General features: G+C 41.0%; 2 protein-coding genes across 7 annotated transcripts in view; both read left to right on the top strand.

Moving 5' to 3' along the window:
• LOC311065416 (protocadherin alpha-C2-like) overlaps positions 1–4,326 on the top strand; it is a gene marked incomplete at its 5' end in the record, with an annotated part of 173,695 nt that extends 169,369 nt beyond the window's left edge. For 5 of the 6 annotated variants that reach the window (XM_084085746.1, XM_084085744.1, XM_084085745.1 and 2 more), the window contains one exon: positions 867–4,326. In XM_084085746.1, coding sequence (XP_083941872.1) covers positions 867–1,174 — 308 coding nt within the window. In that variant the 3' untranslated portion in view covers positions 1,175–4,326. The remainder of the gene's footprint in view (positions 1–866) is intronic. The other variant, XM_084085748.1, reaches the window with a different exon arrangement.
• A 9,934-nt stretch (positions 4,327–14,260) lies between these two features.
• On the top strand, positions 14,261–19,977 carry LOC311033981 (protocadherin beta-16-like; the record flags this gene model as incomplete). The annotated part of the gene is made up of 3 exons (XM_084041719.1): positions 14,261–14,921; positions 18,006–19,738; positions 19,972–19,977. The coding sequence occupies 3 exons, from the start codon at positions 14,261–14,263 to the stop codon at positions 19,975–19,977; spliced, it is 2,400 nt and encodes a 799-aa protein (XP_083897845.1).
• Positions 19,978–20,531: the final 554 nt, after the last annotated feature.

Here is a 20,531-nt window from a genome sequence, read left to right as displayed (position 1 = left end):
CACAGTTTCACACCTGCCTGAGTGCCTGTTAACTATCTGTAGGCTATATGCTCAGATGGGGGATGGGGCAGTCAGCTACATTGTAAGGCGGTTCACTTCACCGCCTTACACATACACACACATAACCAAACAAGCACACAGCTCACATCGTGATGTTGGTATCTGCATTTGCCTTCTTACGCTTCATTGCTCCAGTGCAGTTCTGGTCATAAAAGTTAATCCCAATGCCATCTTTCCAAACATACACTCAGCGGGTAAATGACACATTTAACTTACCATTAAAATGCCACTGCTTCACTCCCTGACCTTTCCTTTCCTGTCAGTAGGGTGGAGGGTTTGATATCTTTAGCCATGGCCAGGCGGGCGCCTTTGATTGCTTACTACATAACAGACGGCGGGGTGAAACCTCCCATTTGTACCGTGTCATCCTTGGTTCACACAGAATATCTGCGATTAGGGAACGATTCATGATATTACAGTGGACGCTAAGGAAAACGGAGAACTCTTTCTGTGGTCAACATTGTTACACACTGAAGTATGCTGCCATTGAAATTTGTCATGTGGTCACAGAGACTGATATCTTTTCAAATATCCAAAATGTTAACGGCAACATGAACATGAGTTTGACAACTAGAAAAGGCATATAGCGGCCTGGTACTGTATAGCACCACACCATGTCTTCCTTGGCCTACTGGGAGTGTGCATGCAAGGTTTGATGCCGAGCAGTCCAACCTGTTGGCCTTGCTGGTAATTGCGTAGTTATGATGTACCGGTAATAACCAATTTTTATTCGTTTTTATGTAAAGTGAGGGTATAATTATAATAATAATAATAATATGTCATCTTTCTCTTTCTGTTCCTTTCAGATGGTGAGGGGGGAGAGGTGTCCCCTCCAATGGGAGCTGGCGTTGACAGCAACAGCTGGCACTTCCGCTACGGACCCGGTGGCCCTGGTGCGCCTCCCCAGCACCTGAAGCCCGGTGACGTTCCCCCAGAAGCCTTCATCATCCCCGGCTCCCCAGCCATTATCTCCATTCGACAGAACCAGGGTGGAGAGGATGACAAGAGTGACTTCATCACATTTGGCAAGAAAGAGGAGGCCAAGAAGAAGAAGAAGAAGAAGAAGGAGAAGAAAGATAAGAAGGATAAGGGCAAAGATGATGGAGATGAGTAGAGGAGGAGAAGGAACAGAAAGAGTATGGAACATGGAAGGGGCATTGCTAATTCAGAGGTACCAACCAAAGTCCACAGAGGGTGAAAAGAAACAGTGTTACAGTATTTCCCAGAACCACATTATCACATAATCTAACCGTTAATATCTTCAAACTCCCTCTGTGAAAATCTGGCCCTACAAAGATTCCTTTTCACCTGCAATCCCTTAATAAGGTAAATTGTTAATATTGCCTTGAAGACAAAATACAATAGATTTTTTCTCCACACCCCCTTGTGCCTATACTCCCAGAGCTGACATGTGGCCCCACCCATTTCGAATCAGGAGGGGTTACAAATCACCCCCACCCTCTGTTTTCAACCTTTCACCCACTTGGCATGTTGGCACCTCTGTTTTACCCCACTCCCCAGCTATAATGTGTAAACCACTCTCTCTGAGAGAAAACAACAACCTTGTACAACCACAACAATAACAAACAACAAAATGCTATGTGCCAGCTAAGGGAAAAGATTAAAAAAGGAAATGAGAAGAAAAAAGAAAAGAAAGTAATCAGAAGAAATACAAGACAAGTTTGAGTAACATGTATGTTATTTGGAGCTGGACACACTTAACTTGTAAATAGCACAGGAGAGAGTTGCTGAAGCTAAGGCTACCATGACACTGCTGCAGCTTCTTTTGGTGTTAACAGTCAGTGTTTCCTAAGATGGCCACACACACACACACACACACACACACACACACACACACACACACACACACACACACACACACACACACTCACACTCACACTCACACTCACACTCATGCACATGTGCCACACACACAAATATGCAAACGCAAATACACAGACTCATCATGACGAAGTGGACACTGAAAGCACTCGAGACCTGGAGAGAGATGAAAAAAGAATGGAGCCAAAAACAACCAACATCAAAGAAATGTGCATTAAAATAGACACACTGCAAGCTTTCTGCCCAGCACAGTCTCCTAGACGGCACACCTGTGTGCATCAACTCTCTCAGGTTGGAAGCAGCCTCCGTTGCAGTCACTCCCTGCCTGCTCACTGCTTTCTTAAGGGACACAGAGAGCTACATCTCTTGCTAGAAACCCAACCGCCTAATGCAGAGAGCAAAGGAAAGATGGAGAGAGAACATACCTGAAATTCTCCCGGGAAACCACAGAGTGGAGAGTTACCAGCTGAGCTGGCCAGTGGCTAAGCCCTTTGTCACTGGTCTAGGATGAATCCTTGTAGAACACCAAGAAGGTCTCGCGCTTTTGATAATATCTTCTCTTCTGTCCCTGCTACTCAGCAAAAGTCTAACGCTTTCTGCTCTGAATGTTTGGTAGCAACTCATCCTTACCTGATTCCCTGATTTTACCACTACTCTCCTTCCCCCTACTTGGCCCAAGCTACCACAAGCCACCCACTTCCATCCCAAGACCCAACTGCCCCGCAAACCCATCCTGTACCATAGCCCACTGACTGCCTCTTTATGTGATGATAAGAGTTTGTGAACATGATCTCATTTTGTTAATTTGTTCTCAGAGAAGAGGCACAATTCCCAACACTCTTGCATTTCTTATTGTTTCATGTATCTCTTATGATTTTAAAGCTTTAACAGCAGTGGTTCTGCTTGTCATGCCCACTACCCCTTTGCCCCTCAGTCTTTATCCTTTTGCTGACCATAGACCTCCCCACCCTCACCCCCACCCCCACCCAACCCAACCCCCTGCTCTGATCCCCTTCTCAGGAAGGGTCCTGGGAATGGCCTAATCTGAACATTGTGGTGTGCTGGCAACAGCATGGAGTAATGTGGACAAGGCCTGGGGAACACCAGTTGGGGGTCGACTCTGTGAACTCTTGTCAGACGTCTCTCTAAGTGCAAAACGGTTCAGTGCTTTTAAATTGTGAATATGATGTTCATTTCCTGTTTGTAGTCACTGATGAGAGGGGACCAGGTGGGATGGGGTGGATGACAGGAGGGGTAGAGGCCTCGGGTAAAACAGGCCGATAGGTGCCGTGGGCTGGCCCTCCCCTTCCATGTACAAGAGAATACAGTTGTCCATGAAATTGGTTGCTTAGGATTGTCGAATCAAAAGAGGTGAGTCACATTTTGGCTTTCATGTACGCTGTAAATGTAGCGTAGACTTGCTTTTCATTGATTGTCTCTATATTAGTAAATTAAACCTGCTGAAAATATATGGGCATCTAATTCCCATCCCACAGCTCTATCCCACCAATCCTCTCTCAGGAGGTTTTGTAAAGAGGCGGAGACACGCCTCTGCCCTGCTTCTATTGGTCCCTCTCCCCTGCCTGTAACTTGTTGCCACGTCCCCAAAGTTTTGCGGCTCAGTATGACGTCACTCCACTAAGTGGCTGCTGCATGTACTGCTCAAACAGAAACACATACTATATAGAGAAATATATATATGAATAGATAGATGGCTATGATTTTATTCTTTTGTATTATCATTTTACTTCATGACTCGCACAGGAGATATTTGTATGTACTACTGTCTCTGCCAAGCATCTTCTACCTATTACCACCCTTCACACTCCACGGACGGTGGTGTTGTATGGCGTTAACTAAACCTCTTTAGATATTTGTAAATGCTAGTGTGATAACCTTGAACGCAGCTCTGTTCTGATTTTCTGTTTCTTCCCCCCTCCCCAAATATGATTTATGTTTTTGAGAATAAGCAAAAAAAAAAAAAAAAACACTTCCTGTGTCTGGCTTTGACATGATGATCTAACTAACACTGTAATATTGTAACTGAAATATGTATGATCCTATGATGAGTTATCTGTTTCCTTTCACAAAAAGAAGAAAATGAAAAAAAGTTTCCATTGTAAAAAAGAAAAAAAGAAGAAAAAAAGGTATATGTAGTGTATGCTTGTGTTTAGTGAGAGTCCATGCTGTCATTATTCCCAATGTATGGTGGTTACCTATGGTGGTGATGTGCTGTCCTATATGGACATCACAGATCTGTTGTAAAACCTTTTTTTTTTTTGGACACCTGCTCATCAACTGTGACGGTGAAGTAGTGAATTTCATTTATTTTTCAGCTTTCTTTTTTTATTTTACCTAAATGGATACAGTGGTAATGTGTTTTGTTTATAAATCACTAAATAAAGTTTTCTTTCTTAAAAATGAGATTGAGCTTGTCCCCTTGGATGCTTGTTTAGAGGGAAAACAAATGTGAATTTATAAATGTTTACTGTAGTCTATATAAGACCAGACGTCTTGACATAACATTTTCCACATAATCTCTCGTTCTCAATTTCTCTTTCTGAATTATAAATTTGCTGCATTTTATTCCAAAACCTCATAGTATAAATAATGTGAGGAAGAAAAAAGGCATTTTGAAGGTTGCTTGGTTTACTTATTTAGGCTGGGAGAGTGAGTGGAGCAGGTAATTTATCCATACATGAACCCTAGTGTCCCTATTCTGCGACGAACATTTGACAAAAAGTAGCAGTTATATAAGCTTACAACTCGTCGCATTGCGACATGTTGTGAGCTTGTATATCGGCTATTTTCGGTGAAGAGATTTGGTGAGGGAAAAAAGGAGTGGTTAAATGTGTTATGAATGTCCGTTGAGGTGTTTGAATTGCAAAACTTTAATTTGTGTTCAGGATACCTTTATCTTCTTTCCACAATAGGGGCTGAGAGGGAGACCAAAAAGGGTGGATGACAAAGAGATGTTCGAAAAGATTGAGAAACAGTCAATCTGGCTTTAGAGACCATCTCTCTTCACATTGGTGAGAGGGTGACAGAAAGACCTTCTGGCTGTAGGCTGTCTTCTATCACATGCACCCATCCCACTGCAGACTCTGCAACAGGCAGTCAGAAATGCTCAGCCTCAGGGATAAGAAGACTGGCCGAGTGTCCTGCCTCACATTGATCTTTCTTCTTCGCTAAAGCTATGGTCACAGATGGTAGAGAGAGTCCCCAGTGAGTGGAAGCTTTTAGACCCAAGGTTTGCTTAATTTGATAGAGTGGTTGAGTGAATTGATTCTGGCCCTGTGGGTAAGTTGTTTTGCTGAAAAATAAATGTCATAGGAGAGACATCGATCATGCTGGCCTAGATATACTACAACGCCATCATTCATCAACATTTGAATCACTTCACCACATAAATCGTCACTGTCGGGCAGAAAACTTGTATCTCCACATTTCATATTTTTATGTGTTTTCGTAAATTAATGCCCTATTTTATACTATATGAGTCACGCACAGATAGTTTTGTTTGGTTCCATCAAAGATTTTGCTTATAATGCCCAAAATGTTTGGGATGCCAGGTTAAAAGGGGTTTAGTCTGTCTGTGGGTTTTATAAATACCTAACCAATGAAAACTACTAACAAGAGCTTGTGACAAAACAATACACTACATTGGATCATTTGACCACAGGTTATTTTCTCTATATCCAGAAAAGTAACGGTTTTGGATATACAGTACAAGGTTCTACCTGACAGCAACATTATAACATTATAATTTACTTGATATAGATTATGGCAGTCCTGCACAATCACGTGGAAATAAAACTATATAATTTACATAATGCAGTACTACGTCACAAAAACAACATTTCAGCTGAATTAGGCAAAGTGACATACCACTATGTGGTAAATGTCCGAAAGCCAAATGACTAACTGCCAAAAATGGTGCTTTCTATGGTGTTAATTCCTAGTCAGGCCTAAGCGAACATGGGTTATTCATAGCACAGTGTTTAATAAAGGATTATTATGCCCCTCTGAGCTTCATTCTGTGTCGTCCTGTCCCTATTCGCTTATGCATCTCATTCAGCCCTTTGAAATAGGTAATTATTTGAAGTTCTCTCATTCTCCCTGTCTGACTTTCATCTCACATCCCGGAGAGGCGAAAAAGCAGTGAGGAGAGTTCAAAAGTTCACATGGTAATTCTGTCTGCCATGATGCCCCATCTCACCCCCCCCCCCCCCCCTCTCCTTTTTCGTCTAGGAGACAGACAAGGATGTTTCTATGGTTACAAGGGGCAGGTCACCATGGTAACAGCCTCCTGATACACTCACTGAACTGAGGTTGAGGATGGAAACAATGGGGTACACGAGGCAGGGTGGAGTGTGCGAAAATGATAGGTGATGTGTGTGAAAAACAGCTCTGTAGAACAACACCCAAAGTGTTTAACATAAACCAACTAACACCCACACATCCTCATTTGCATGGGAACGGTTGCACTCTCCCAAGAGCATTTTTAACGAGAATAGGTTCTGGCCCCAGTAATGTTTTACATTTTTGTCTCATTTTAGATCCTTCAGCAATATAAACAAATACAAATAAAAGCAAGGGAAGGAGAAAGTGTATAGCCTGTAGCATTTGTTCTGTGCAGAAGTGTGAATCCCCGGCTAATGAATATGAATATATACTGTGGCAGAGCTTACAGACCCAGAGCCCCACAAGCAGACCTGCATGTGGGGCCATTGCTCTGGTTGGTGTTTCTGGTCGCTTTTTAACCACTTTCAAGTTTCAACCTAATTTTTCTAAGCATGTCATAAGCAACATTTTTCAAAAATGTTCATGATTCTTCCAACAATTTCCAGAAAAATACTCCAGATACAAATAAATGCATTTCTCTTTATTTGATGGTGTTTCAGCTCGCCTTCTTCAAGATCACAGGCTCAGTCCTCTTGATCTCTACATAGGAGATATAGTCAGAGAAAGCGACATTGTGAGCTAATGGCTTCTGCTGCCGTATAGGCAAAACAATGAATCTGACTAAGCCAATTTTAATATCAGCATCAGATAATGTTTTAGAAGAAAGAATAGGTCGGTGGGTTTATTCATGGGGTCATATTGTTTGCCATATGAAGTCACCCATGAAATTGTTCAGCTGCAGTGACTCAGCAAAATCAACATCCCACTGCGGAAGGCAAACAGGGTGACTTGGAGACAGAGAGGACGAAGTCAGTTAAATTAATGTGCATGATAAATCGTGCCTGTGGCAACAGTAGCACCAGCCGTCAGTGGAGAGTAATAGAGTTGTGTGAGAGAGTGCATGGAGAGCTAATGAAAGATGAAGAAACAGCAGGCTGAGACAGGTTGAAAATCAAGTGGTTGTATAATTTCATTGTGTCAGCCTCCCTCAACAAATAAGAATATTTTAGCCATTTCAAACCTGGCACCCCTTTTTTGGGCATGCCGTTATAGGTGAGCAGATGTGCATCATGTACAAGCTCGACATCTTTCAAAGATATTGAACATTATTTAAAACAGGGCTAGGTTAGTTAGCTGACCTTTTGCATCAAATATGGGGGGAAACAAAATACATACATTTCAATATGGACCTCAATGCCATAAAAGACTGGACCACACATTGACACATTGTTCAACTTTTCAACTTTTTAGTGCATGGCATCCAAGATGACAATGAATTAACTAATGAGTGAATTATTTAATGAATAAATAAATACAACATTTAATATTTACAATCACAACATAAACAGTGAATTTTCTTTTCTGTTTTTTATCACCAGTTCATAGTGTGATTGTATTTCCACTTCTATGAAAAATGGTGATTTTGTGTCTATGGTTGATATCATTTTATAGCATCTCCAATTGTGCCAAAGAAGGTCACACGTTCAGAAGGTTAAGAATTACACTGTTTAGGCCTATGGTTGTTGTGTCAGAATGGGACATATAGTCATGTGATGCAGGTGGTCATTATGTAATGATAACCTCTGCATTTGCTTCTCACTGAGTCCTTTTTGTTCAAAATACCCCCATAAAACACCAAAGGAGTCCATATATCCCCATGTATGATTTTGCCTTTGTTCATTTCCTCATAATGGAATTAAACCTTGAATATTAGCACATGCTTTTATCCCTTGCTATTTTTCATATTTCACATTGCAGTGTTTCGCCTCACAGACTGTGGGCAGAGACAGGTTGTTGACTCAGAGCTGTCACACATAGGATGTGCCAGACTCACACCCTGCCCCCACGGTGCACACTCTGCACAAATCAACCAGCATGCAGGACACAGCCCCTGGCCAATTTTCATGACAAGACAAAAGCCAGGGTCACATTTGCTAAACCACTAATGAAGGCCAGGACCAGGACTCAAAATAACGTAGGAATAGGATATACAGGCACAATGCAGTGTGCTCGGGTCCTACTCTCTGTCGCTGCCTGCAACATAATTCTTCTCACAGCGACAAAGAGCGTCGTCTTTACATAGTTCCGTGTGTAATAGTGTGCACGGAATTTTATTGCATACAATACGAACACGGCATGGAAGTGGCAATGGCCATTTCTGACAAATGTCCCCTTGTTCAGGGTTGGTTACGAGGCTGCTGGAGTTTTGAGCAAAAGGCGCTCTCTACTGGATAAAAACACACAGTGCAGCATGCATGTGTTGACAGAACAGAACGCAATGACAACAACAATATGCCTAGCTAGCCTACATTACGGATGTGTAATCCTCTGCAGTTTCTCAGTTAAAGTTAGAAGTCTTCATTTAGCGCCATCGGCTAAACGTGTAGCTCTGGTCCATAGCGTAGGACAACTCCTTCTATTCTTCTAACACTGCAGTGTGGATCAGTATTATGGGTGGAGCATTCAGTTCCCTTGGTAGCCTCTTGGGCTTTTATGGTGGCAATTTTCATATTTCACATTGCAGTGTTTCGCCTCACAGCCTCACATGCCTCAGGGCGCACAAACATTGTTTTATTTTGTAACCTATTATTCAGTTATTTTGGCACGGTGATTTTTTTATTTTGAAAAAAAGAAAAGAAAAAAAAAAGTCAACTATATTGTGAGAGTAGACTAATCATTTATAGGCTACTGGCGTTACAGCAGCATAATGTGATAAAAATAAATAATCTACAAGACAAACAGAAAAACATCAGCCATATGGACAAAATCACCAGGGCCGACACAGACCCATATGCATTAAGGGAGAGAGTTCGTATGCATTATGCAGTTGACATAGAACAGAAGAAAGTCTGTACTGCTCAGTTTTCATCTTTGGGAGAGTGAGCCTCTGGCTGAAGGTGCTCATATCCTGCAGCTCGACATAGAGTAGATGCGAAGGGTTAACCAGGATGGAGTTTACTTTGTCCCTAATCCTTCTCTCTGCGACTGACTGCAGCCCCTCTCTCTCTCCCTCTCCCTCTCTCCCTCTCCCTGTCCCTCTCCCCCTCTCTCTCTCTCTCTCTCTCTCTCTCTCTCTCTCTCTCTCTCTCTCTCTCTCTCTCTCTCTCTACACACACACACACACACACACACACACACACACACACACACACACACACACACACACACACACACACACACACACACACACACACACACACACACACACACACACACACGTATTTGTTACAGTTTTTCACAATTGTTAACACACGTTTCTCAAAACAATAACGGCTTTCTCAAAACTGCACACCAAAACTGCAAATCTCACACACAACATGCTAAACCCTACTCTCCCTTTGCAAAATGACTCTTTGCCATCAAATCTTTTAACTGTTCACAAAATGGAACTCGTGTTTCCATTTGGTACACACAGCCATATTTTCAAATGACACACACAACATGCTAACCCCTACTCTCCCTTTGCAAAATGACACTTTGCCATCAAATCTTTTAACTGTTCACAAAATGGAACTCGTGTTTTCATTTGGTACACACAGCCATATTTTCAAATGACACACACATACCATTCATTGAGTACACACAACTAAGCATGTGCTGCACTCTACCAAGCATTTACAACACACTGCAGGGCAAAATTGAAAACACAATCATATAAATGGAACACACCATATGAATGACAATGACTCTGGAGGATGAGACATTTCTCCTTTTGTAAAATGACTCAGTGTAGGCCTACTTTTTTCATAGTCAAACATAAAACAAAACACAAATATGCAGCCAAAAAAGTTTTATTTCTCTACATGATTTAGGCATCATGCCTCCGGTTCATGTCTGGCCAGAGGGCCTCATCCACATCATAGGCAATGTTCTCCCTGTCCAAGCAGCGTTGGAAGAAACGCCTCGAGTGGCGCATGAAGCCCTGACAGGCCTCAACAGTGACTAGGGCTGCAATCGATTTTCACGATTTTTGTATAATGACATTTTTTGATTTTGAATTGGAAAAAACATGTTTCAATCGAGAATCGTTTGTTTTGAAAAAATCTGAAAAGAATCGGAATCAAATCGAATCGTGAGATAGCAGAAGATTCACAGCCCTAACAGTGAAGTCGCCACAAGCCTCCTCCATGGCCTGGAGCAGTGGGACCCGGCTCTGTGGGTTCCGTTTATATACCTTCCATCTCCAAGCTCAAAATAACTCCTCAATGGGATTCAGGAAAGGAGAATAAGGTCGAAGGTACAGAAATACCTGGGGTGGTCCTGGAACCACTCACGCACTGCAGCAGCCCGGTGGTGCAAATTGCTCACCAGACCTGAATGTTTAGAGATTTGACTATTTGTATGTTGCAGATTGATGCTTTGAGATTTTATGTGAGAAGTGTGTGCAACAACTGAACACTGTGTAGTGTTTGGACAACAAGGTGTGTTGTAGATTGATGCTTTGAGATTTTATGTGAGAAGTGTGTGCAACAACTGAACATTGTGTGTAGTCTTTGGACAACAAGGTGATAATGTAATTGACATCAGAGTGTAGAGAAGGAAAGTCAGAGTCTATTGCAGATAAGGGAGTGTGAAGTAGTGCCAAATTGGGTCGAGCGATTAGTACATGAAGTTAAGGTTGTGAAAATTGTGCCGAATTTGCGATTTTTGTGTGTTAACAATTGTGAAAAACTGTAATACATAAATAAAATAAAAACTTTCTGTATAGATCTAGAGTGTGTGTTCTGGTACATTGGTTTTCTCTTTTAAAAAGCCACCTTGACCTTGGTTTTGATGAAGTGTTTGTTTTGTCTTCATAAATTGCATCATTATTGCTTGCCAATTAATGTTATTACTTTAAATACACAATTCAGTAAAATATTGATTTAGACTTGACTTCACTGATGTGTGTGGCGTTATTAAAGTTTCCTACACACTACAACTCATGTCAATATTAAAGGCATATTAGGCTAGGGTGTAAAATGTCCTCCCTGTCTGCCAATAGCCTAATAATTTTAACCTTGGCACAATATATGCCCTCATTATCCCACTTTGCATATTTAAGTTAGTCCTGACAGAAAAAAAAATTGGTCAAATATATAGAAATCCATTAGTAGCCTAGCCCTACATATCATGCCATGTTTTAGGCAAAACGGACGGTGACCTTAGTCATAATCATGATTGAAGTCAGTTATGGGTGACATTATATTAATCTCAGAACTGGATTTGCAGATAAATCAATTCAGAAAAGGGTAGCCTATATGTTTTAACTGTAGCCTATACATTGATGGGAAATATAAAGCATTCAAACACATTTTAATTGTGGTTTTGTGAATGTCCTATATGGTGCATTTTAAATGCATTGTTATGTCAATGTGACGTTAATGACTTTTGAGAAGGAAAAACCAGCAAGGAAAAAAGCTCACCGCGAGCGCCGGTCCCTTTAAGGAAAGAGGTCAGCTGATCCTGGAGAAGAAAACACATCAGGAAGTAAAAGCACAGCGAGGGAGATTTCAAATAATTAGACTTGACAGTAGCCTGCTGTTTCTCGCCCAATTGAACAGAAGACTGCTTTTGTGATATAAACAAAAAAAACGTGACATCTTGAATTGGATAGTCAGCGAGATTCGGTAATTTTCCCGGACATGGACAAAGCCATTTAAGGTGTGTTGTGTTGTGTGGGACAGAATGCGGATTGTTCTCTTCGCTTGGACAATTAAGCTGTGTGGACTGGCTGACTGGACACAAGTGCACACCCGGGGCCGGGACTACACCAGGAATAAGTAGGCATCCTGCTTTTATGACCAATCTGTGGGGATTACACTACGTGGACACAATTAGCCAGGGAGAATTGCATTGCATGTTCAACAAAGAGTTCGGTAAAAGCCTGTCTCAATTATTCATTTGGAACACTGACAGTAACCAAAATAAATGGCTGTATGTTGACAGGTGTTGATCATGTAAGCCTAATGTTGACTCTTGTTCGTCCTTGGCTTCGTATAAGTCAATATCCAATCATGACTTTTAGAGTGTTAAACCAGTAAAAACCACCAGTCCAAATTACATCCTATAGCAGTTATAGTCATAGTATGACTTAGCCCTAGAATGTCTGTGATCTTACATACGTTTCATGTATTCCAAATAATACACAGCCATAGATTGGTCTGACTGATCTGGGTGGCAAGTGCTCCGCGCTGCGTGTGTACTCACCCAATAATTCATTCCTAAGACTTGGGTTCAGATATTGTCCTCTAGTTTCATATCCATTTGACTTCGCACGCATGACTATTTTTTTATTTAGTCTTTTTCTATTCTGCCTGCTCTTTTTCCCCAACCCTGTATTTCCATTTTGGGGAGTAAATGGGTGTGTTGAATAGTATAGCTAATAATGTCAAGAATCAAGGTTTCTTCGTCACTTCGTAGAGGTTGTTGTTGTTTTTTTGCTCAAATATCATTGAGGATTTTCTCTTTCTTAAACTTTACTGAATTAAAATTCCTGTTGTAACGTAACGTGTTTCTGCTTAAAGGAGGAGTTCACCCAAAAAATGACTTATTTTCTATCAATTACACACCCCATGAAGCCTTGATTTCATGGATTTATTTTTGTTTTTGTGGCATTCCTAAGACAATAATTTGATGACCGTGTGTATTTCCGGTAGGAGACACAAATAATCTACTTTGTGTCTCCTACCGGATACATTAGCCGGTAGGAGACGGGAATCAAATTATTAGCTTAGGAATGCCACAAAAACACAAATAAATCCATGGATTCAAGGATTCATAGGGTGTGCAATTGATAGAAAATAAGTCATTTTTTGGGTGAACTCCTCCTTTAATGCTTTATAATAAGCGCCTTATTCAGATAAATGTGCGTTTCAAATTGGCAGCCGTTCATGTTCTGTAATTTGTAATGTGTACCCATATAATGTATGTAAAAGGCATTGCTAAACTGTTGGTTAACAGAAACAGTTGTGAACATGTGCTGAAAGGTAGGCTTCTCAACAATAATCAGATATTCCTGAAAATCGTGTTAATAACGCCAGTGTAACGTCAATAATGGTCTAGTAGTGTAATCCAGATATCAGCCTATCAGACGTTTTAGATGGTATTTTGGAAGTATGTACGATTTGATATTTACCAAGAAATTAGATTAATTCTAAACTATTGGAACTATCAAACAGACATATTGACGTACTAATAGTGAGTAGGCTATAAGAACGTGTAGAATGTGTAGTTTGACGAGTTCGGAAAGACAACAACCCTGCAGGGTGAGGAATTATTATTGGCCTGTGTGTGGCACTGTCCATGGTGCTGAAATTCTTCATATTGCTCTAGAATAGGTTTGGATGTGTGAATTCCAAATCGAATCTATGATGGTATAAACAGCGTATATTTAGAAATAATATAAGTGGGTATTTCCCAGTCAAAATTAAATATTTATATTTTCCATAACCAATTAGTACTTGGTAAACTATTACTTAGCTGACTGGGGTTGGCTCTGTAGGCCTACTTGGTCCGCTATTTTCCCCCGAAATCACCTATTTGGCAAAAATAGCAAATCTACAAGGTCACAAGCTTGTAGATTAATTAAGCTTGGTGAATATTATTTTTGGTGAATATTCCCCTCAGAAGGGATGCTATAGGATTCAAATTGTTAATGTAGCCTGCTGCATGCATGCGATGAACTGCAATATAAACGCATAGAATGCTCATGGTGTCGCTGTTCACCACCGGGGACCAGCTATGAGGACTTCACCTCCCCGTCCCCATCTCTCCACCCTACAAACAGTAGCCTATCATAAAAACCTCGATAAGGACGTTAGAAGAAAAAAAAACGCGTTTCTGCCAAAAAAAGACATGTAGGCCTACAGTAATCTAGGGCTATATCGAAAACTGTTATCATTATTTTTTAAACTTATTTCTAACCGAGTGATTATTACCGTTGGAATGAGGTCTTTGGAATACTTGATTTAAAATGGAATACAAAGGATTGATCACCCTCGTCTTCAGTATTGTTGTATTTCTTTCAACGCTGCAGTCGACTCATGGAGACGTCAGCTATTCTTTCCCTGAAGAAATGAAACGCGGATCTGTTATTGGAAACATTGCTAAGGATGTTGGCCTTGATGTGAGCACACTGTCTGCACGAAAAGCCCGTATTGAAACAGAAGGCGACAACAAACGTTATTGTGACATGAACATGAGCAAAGGAGATTTAATTGTCACTGATAGGATTGACAGAGATGGGCTTTGTGGCAAGAAGGCCTCCTGCGTTTTGAAACTGGAGCTTGTATTGGAGAATCCGTTGGAACTACATCGTATTAATCTTCACATACAAGACATCAACGATAACCCCCCTCTATTCAAAAAGGAAATAATTAAAATGGAAATCGGAGAATCTGCAAACAAAGGAGCTCGGTTTTCATTAGATGAAGCTCATGATGCGGATATCGGGGAGAATGCTGTTAAAGGTTATACACTACAACAGAATGATAAGTTTGTATTGCATGTCGATGCAAAATCAGGTGGGCGAAAGTCATGTGAGCTGGTGCTGGAAAAAGAGTTAGATCGGGAACATGCACAAGAAATGAATTTAATTCTCACTGCCCTGGATGGTGGTTCTCCTCAGAGATCAGGTACTGTAGTCATACTCGTAACTGTACTCGATGCTAATGATAATGCCCCAGTGTTTAGCCAGGCCGTCTATAAAGCCAGTCTGCCTGAAAACTCTCCTCTAGATACTGTAGTCATTAGAGTGACTGCCACTGATGCAGATGAAGGAATCAATTGCGAAGTAATCTATGAACTTGATCATGTCTACGCTGAAATTGGCAATGTGTTTTCGCTCGACCAAAAAAACGGTGAAGTGAGAGTTAGTGGGCCGTTAGATTATGAGGAGGAATCATCATTTGAAATTCGAATCAGTGCAAAAGATGGCCTTGGGTTGGCGTCATACTCAACGTTGATAATTGAGATAACAGATGTTAATGACAATGCGCCTGTAATACATATAAAGTCTTTAACTAACCCCATACCAGAGAACGTGCTACCTGGAACAGAGATGGGCATCATTAATGTGCAAGACAAGGACTCTGAAAATAATCGACAGGTCCACTGTTCTATTCAACAAAACGTTCCTTTTAAGCTGGTTCCTTCCATCAAACAATATTATTCTTTGTTGACCACGGGGAAACTGGACCGTGAACTAGTGTCTGATTACAATATTACAATTATTGCCACTGACGAGGGCTCTCCACCTCTGTCCTCCTCTAAAACCATTCGATTATCAGTGAGCGACGTCAACGACAACCCTCCTGTGTTTGATGAACAGTCGTACAGCGCCCACGTGACTGAAAATAACAAACCTGGTTCCACTTTGTGTACTGTCATTGCTCGAGATGCAGACTGGAGACAAAACGGTACAGTGATTTACTCTCTTTTACTTGGTGAAGTTAACGGTGCTCCGGTGTCCTCCTATCTGTCTGTTAATGGAGACACGGGAGTGATCCACACCGTGAGGTCGTTTGACTATGAACAATTAAGGACATTTAAAGTGAACGTCATGGCCAGAGATAACGGTTCACCTCCACTCAGCAGCAATGTGACTGTCAATATTGTAATAACGGATGTGAATGACAACTCGCCTCAAATACTGTACCCCGCCCCAGAGGGTAACTCCTTCATGACTGAACTGATCCCCAAAGCTGCGCAAGGGGGCTCTCTGGTGTCCAAGGTGATAGCAGTCGATGCAGACTCTGGGCAAAATGCCTGGCTGTCTTATCATATTGTCAAGTCCACGGATCTAGGACTTTTCACTATTGGTGTCCACAGCGGAGAGATCAGGACACAAAGGGACATTTCTGACTCTGACAACATGAAACAAAACCTTGTTGTGACAGTGAAAGATAATGGACAGCCTCCTCTCTCTGCCACCTGTGCCATGTCTTTAGTTATTTCTGACAACTTGGCTGATGTTCCAGAACTAAAGGACATGTCTTATGACGAGAGTAATTCTAAATTGACCTCTTATCTCATCATAGCGCTGGTATCCGTCTCTACATTTTTTTTCACCTTCATCATTGTCATCTTGGGTTTAAGGTTTTGTCGCAGGAGAAAGCCCAGACTGTTGTTTGATGGAGCAGTTGCCATCCCCAGTGCTTATCTCCCTCCCAATTATGCAGATGTTGATGGCACAGGAACTTTACGCAGCACTTACAATTATGACGCCTATTTAACAACGGGGTCTAGAACCAGTGACTTTAAGTTTGTCAGCTCTTACAATGACAACACGTTGCCTGTAGACCAGATGAGAAAAACGCCCACCGACTTTGCTGAAGCATTTGGAGACTCCGATTCATCTCCTGAGGTAGGAAATGGGCATTTATAAGTCATGCCAATACCTAAATAATTGTCAAACGTGATTCTGGTGGCACTTAATAAATCGAGTGCTGGCCCATTCGAATTCCATCTAACAACACTATTTGAACAAGTATCTATAATAATAATAATAATGATAATAATAATAATAATAATAATAATAATAATAATAATAATAATAATAATAATAATAATAATAACAACAACAATAATAATGCACTATTGCAAAACGAAGTTGAAAGTGTAAACACACTAATGATAAGCACTCAAATTCACATGTATTTTGAACATGACTCTCTCCATGGTGCTGATGCAGCCCAAGTTGGTTGGTTTCCAATTATTCCTTAGTTATACTTGCACCCGATTTCACGAATGAATGAATGCGTAAATAAATAGTGATGTTTGCCGAATAGTCACTTTTGTTTGGATGAAATTGCCACACAAGTGCGAACAGAATATCAGCATTATGCTATATCTAAAAAAGACTCATAGCGTCGCTGTTTAACTACAAACTAGTATTCTCCTCCCACTTGAAGCTACCGTATATCTACATAAGGATATGCCCTTTGCCAGAATAACCCACGGAAACGCGAATAATTATTGTTTGGCTGGAAATTGATACACTCCAGAAAATATCGATTAATTGAGTTTACAATAACAAGCGAGGATATTAATTTTCTCCCTGAAGATGGGATACATTGGACTTTCTACGCTATTCCTTTTCCACGGCTTTCTTTTGTTCATGAGTCTAGGCTCGCATTCAGCCCATGGAGATGTTACCTATTCATTTCCAGAGGAATTGAAAAGAGGATCTATTATTGGAAACATAGTAAAGGATCTGGGAATGGATGCGATCAAACTATCATTTCGTAACGCCCGTATTGATACAGAAGGAAACGATAAACAATATTGTGACATACATCTGAGCACCGGAGACTTGGTTATTGCGGGGAGGATTGACAGAGACGGGCTTTGTGGGAAGAGAGCGTCGTGCGTTCTGAAGCAAGAGCTAGTATTGGAAAATCCACTTGAACTTCATCGCATTAGCCTCCATGTTCAAGATATAAATGACAACCCTCCGAAATTTAACGAGGAACATGTAACTATAGAAATAAGAGAATCAGCAGTGAAGGGTGCCCGTTTTCTAGTGGGAGAGGCCCATGATGCGGATATAGGACAGAATTCAGTTCAAAAGTACAGTTTACAAAAAAATGATAATTTCCGACTAGATATTGATAACGATGCAGTGAATTTAGTTCTCGAGAAAGAGCTTGATCGAGAAGAAAAACAAGTAATGGAGTTAGTTCTGACAGTATTGGATGGTGGTTCTCCGCAGAAATCAGGTACTGTGGTCATACACGTCACTGTACTGGATGCTAATGATAACGCTCCCGTGTTTAGCCAGGCCGTCTATAAAGCCAGTCTGCCTGAAAACTCTCCTCTAGATACGTTAGTTGTTACAGTGAGTGCTACGGATGCAGACGAGGGAGTCAACGGAGATGTTACTTATGATTTTGATCACCTGTCAGAATCTGACAAAAGGGTGTTTTCTATTGATCGCAACAGAGGGGAAATTAGAGTAAAAGGCAACGTTGATTATGAAGATGTGTCTTCGTTTGAGTTACGCGTCAAAGCTAAAGATGGTTTGGGTTTAGCTTCTTACGCCAAACTGATTGTAGACATCTCTGATATCAATGATAATGCACCTGTGATTTATTTGAAATCCCTGTCAAACCCTATACCCGAAAATACAGTACCTGGTACAGAGGTGGGCATTATCAACGTTCAGGATAGAGACTCTGAAAATAACCGACAGGTCCGGTGCTCCATTCAGCAAAACGTGCCTTATAAACTCATCCCATCCATCAAAAACTATTATTCTCTGGTGACCACGGGACAACTGGACCGTGAACTTGAGTCAGATTACAACATTACAATCACTGCTACTGACGAGGGCTCGCCACCTCTGTTTTCCTCTAAAACCATTCAATTATCAGTTGGCGACGTCAACGACAATCCTCCTGTGTTTGAGGAACCGTATTACAGCTCCTTTTTGTCTGAAAATAATAAACCTGGCTCTACATTATGCACAGTTACTGCTCGAGACCCAGACTGGAAACAAAATGGAACAGTGATTTACTCCCTTTTACCTGGCAAGGTGAAAGGTGCTCCGGTGTCCTCCTATCTGTCTGTTAATGGAGACACGGGGGTGATCCACGTCGTTAGGTCGTTTGATTATGAACAATTTAGGAGCTTTAAAGTTGATGTGATGGCCAGAGACAACGGGTCTCCTCCACTAAGCAGTAATGTTACTGTCAATGTGTTCATAACGGATGTGAATGACAACTCTCCTCAAATACTGTACCCCGCCCCGGAGGGCAACTCCTTAATGACTGAGCTGGTCCCAAAAGCTGCGCATGGGGGCTCTCTGGTGTCCAAGGTGATAGCAGTGGATGCAGACTCTGGACAGAATGCATGGCTTTCCTATCATATTGTCAAATCCACGGACGCAGGCCTTTTTGCTATTGGACTGCACAGTGGAGAGATCAGGACACTGCGGGACATTTCTGAAAGTGACAGCATGAAACAAAACCTCATTGTAGCAGTGAAAGATAATGGACAGCCATCTCTCTCTGCTACCTGTGCCATGCATTTACTTATTTCTGATAACTTGGCTGAAATACCAGAACTGAAAGACATGGCTCACGATGAGAACAATTCCAAACTGACTTCTTATCTCATTATTGCACTTGTTTCTGTCACCACCTTTTTCCTGACATTCATTATTATCATCTTGGGTTTGAGGTTTTGTCGCAGAAGAAAGCCCAGACTGTTGTTTGATGGAGCGGTTGCCATCCCCAGTGCGTATCTTCCTCCGAATTACGCAGATGTTGACGGCACTGGAACTTTACGCAGCACCTACAATTATGACGCATACCTGACGACGGGTTCTAGAACCAGTGACTTTAAGTTTGTCAGCTCTTACAATGACAGCACACTTCCAGCAGACCAGACTTTGATAAAAACACCAACTGACTTCGCTGAGGTATTTGGAGACTCTGATTCATCTCCAGAGGTAATAGGAATCACTCTTTTTTTCTCTTGTTGTATCATCTCTAGGGTTCACATCCGGCCCCAGTATTTGATTGGCTAGCTAATTGTTTTTGACCACAAGGTGGCCGTACCTCACAGGTTGTTGATTCCGCACTAACCGCAAGAGGATACTACTGTATTGTGTAAAATGCTCCAGATGCGCACTGCTGCTGATTCTGTGTTCTGATATATCATGTAAAGATGTTTGTACTATAGGGATAGGCAAACAGACCCATTTAAATGACCATTTTAGCTAAAATATACCCTTTAATAATAATAATCATAATTGTAATAATTATTATTAATTATTAATAATATTACAATTATTAACAATATTATTAATATAGCTTTTCTGCTATTATTAATATTAATTGTCTTATTTAAGATAGTTGCTGAGTACAGGTATACAGGCTTGTAAGTAGGCTAATTTATATAGACATAATAATGATTTCTTCAACTTGGCCCCTATATTGCAAATGCGAAGCTATTCATTTTTAATGTGAATTTACAAACTATATTTCTGTAATCCATATCGCTTTGTGTGGCATGAACATATTTTGCATGCAATTAACATTGACCAAGGGTTTCCTTATAGGTCTTGATGAACACATTTTTTTCTTTCATCTTATTATGTTTGTTTGGTCTTTCTAAGACTATTTCGGGGTTTATATTGTCCTTTTTTATATGTAACAACGCAAATATACTGAAAGTGTCGCTGTTGACCAGCAGAGCAAAATGACCGTCTTCATATCTTCATCGAAAACCATTCTTTAAAT

The sequence above is a fragment of the Gymnoscopelus microlampas genome (assembly GCF_963454915.1).
Source record: "Gymnoscopelus microlampas genome assembly, chromosome: 18".
NCBI lineage: Eukaryota > Metazoa > Chordata > Actinopteri > Myctophiformes > Myctophidae > Gymnoscopelus > Gymnoscopelus microlampas.
Note: the sequence above shows the minus strand (reverse complement) of the source record. Positions and strands in the feature narration are given on the sequence as shown.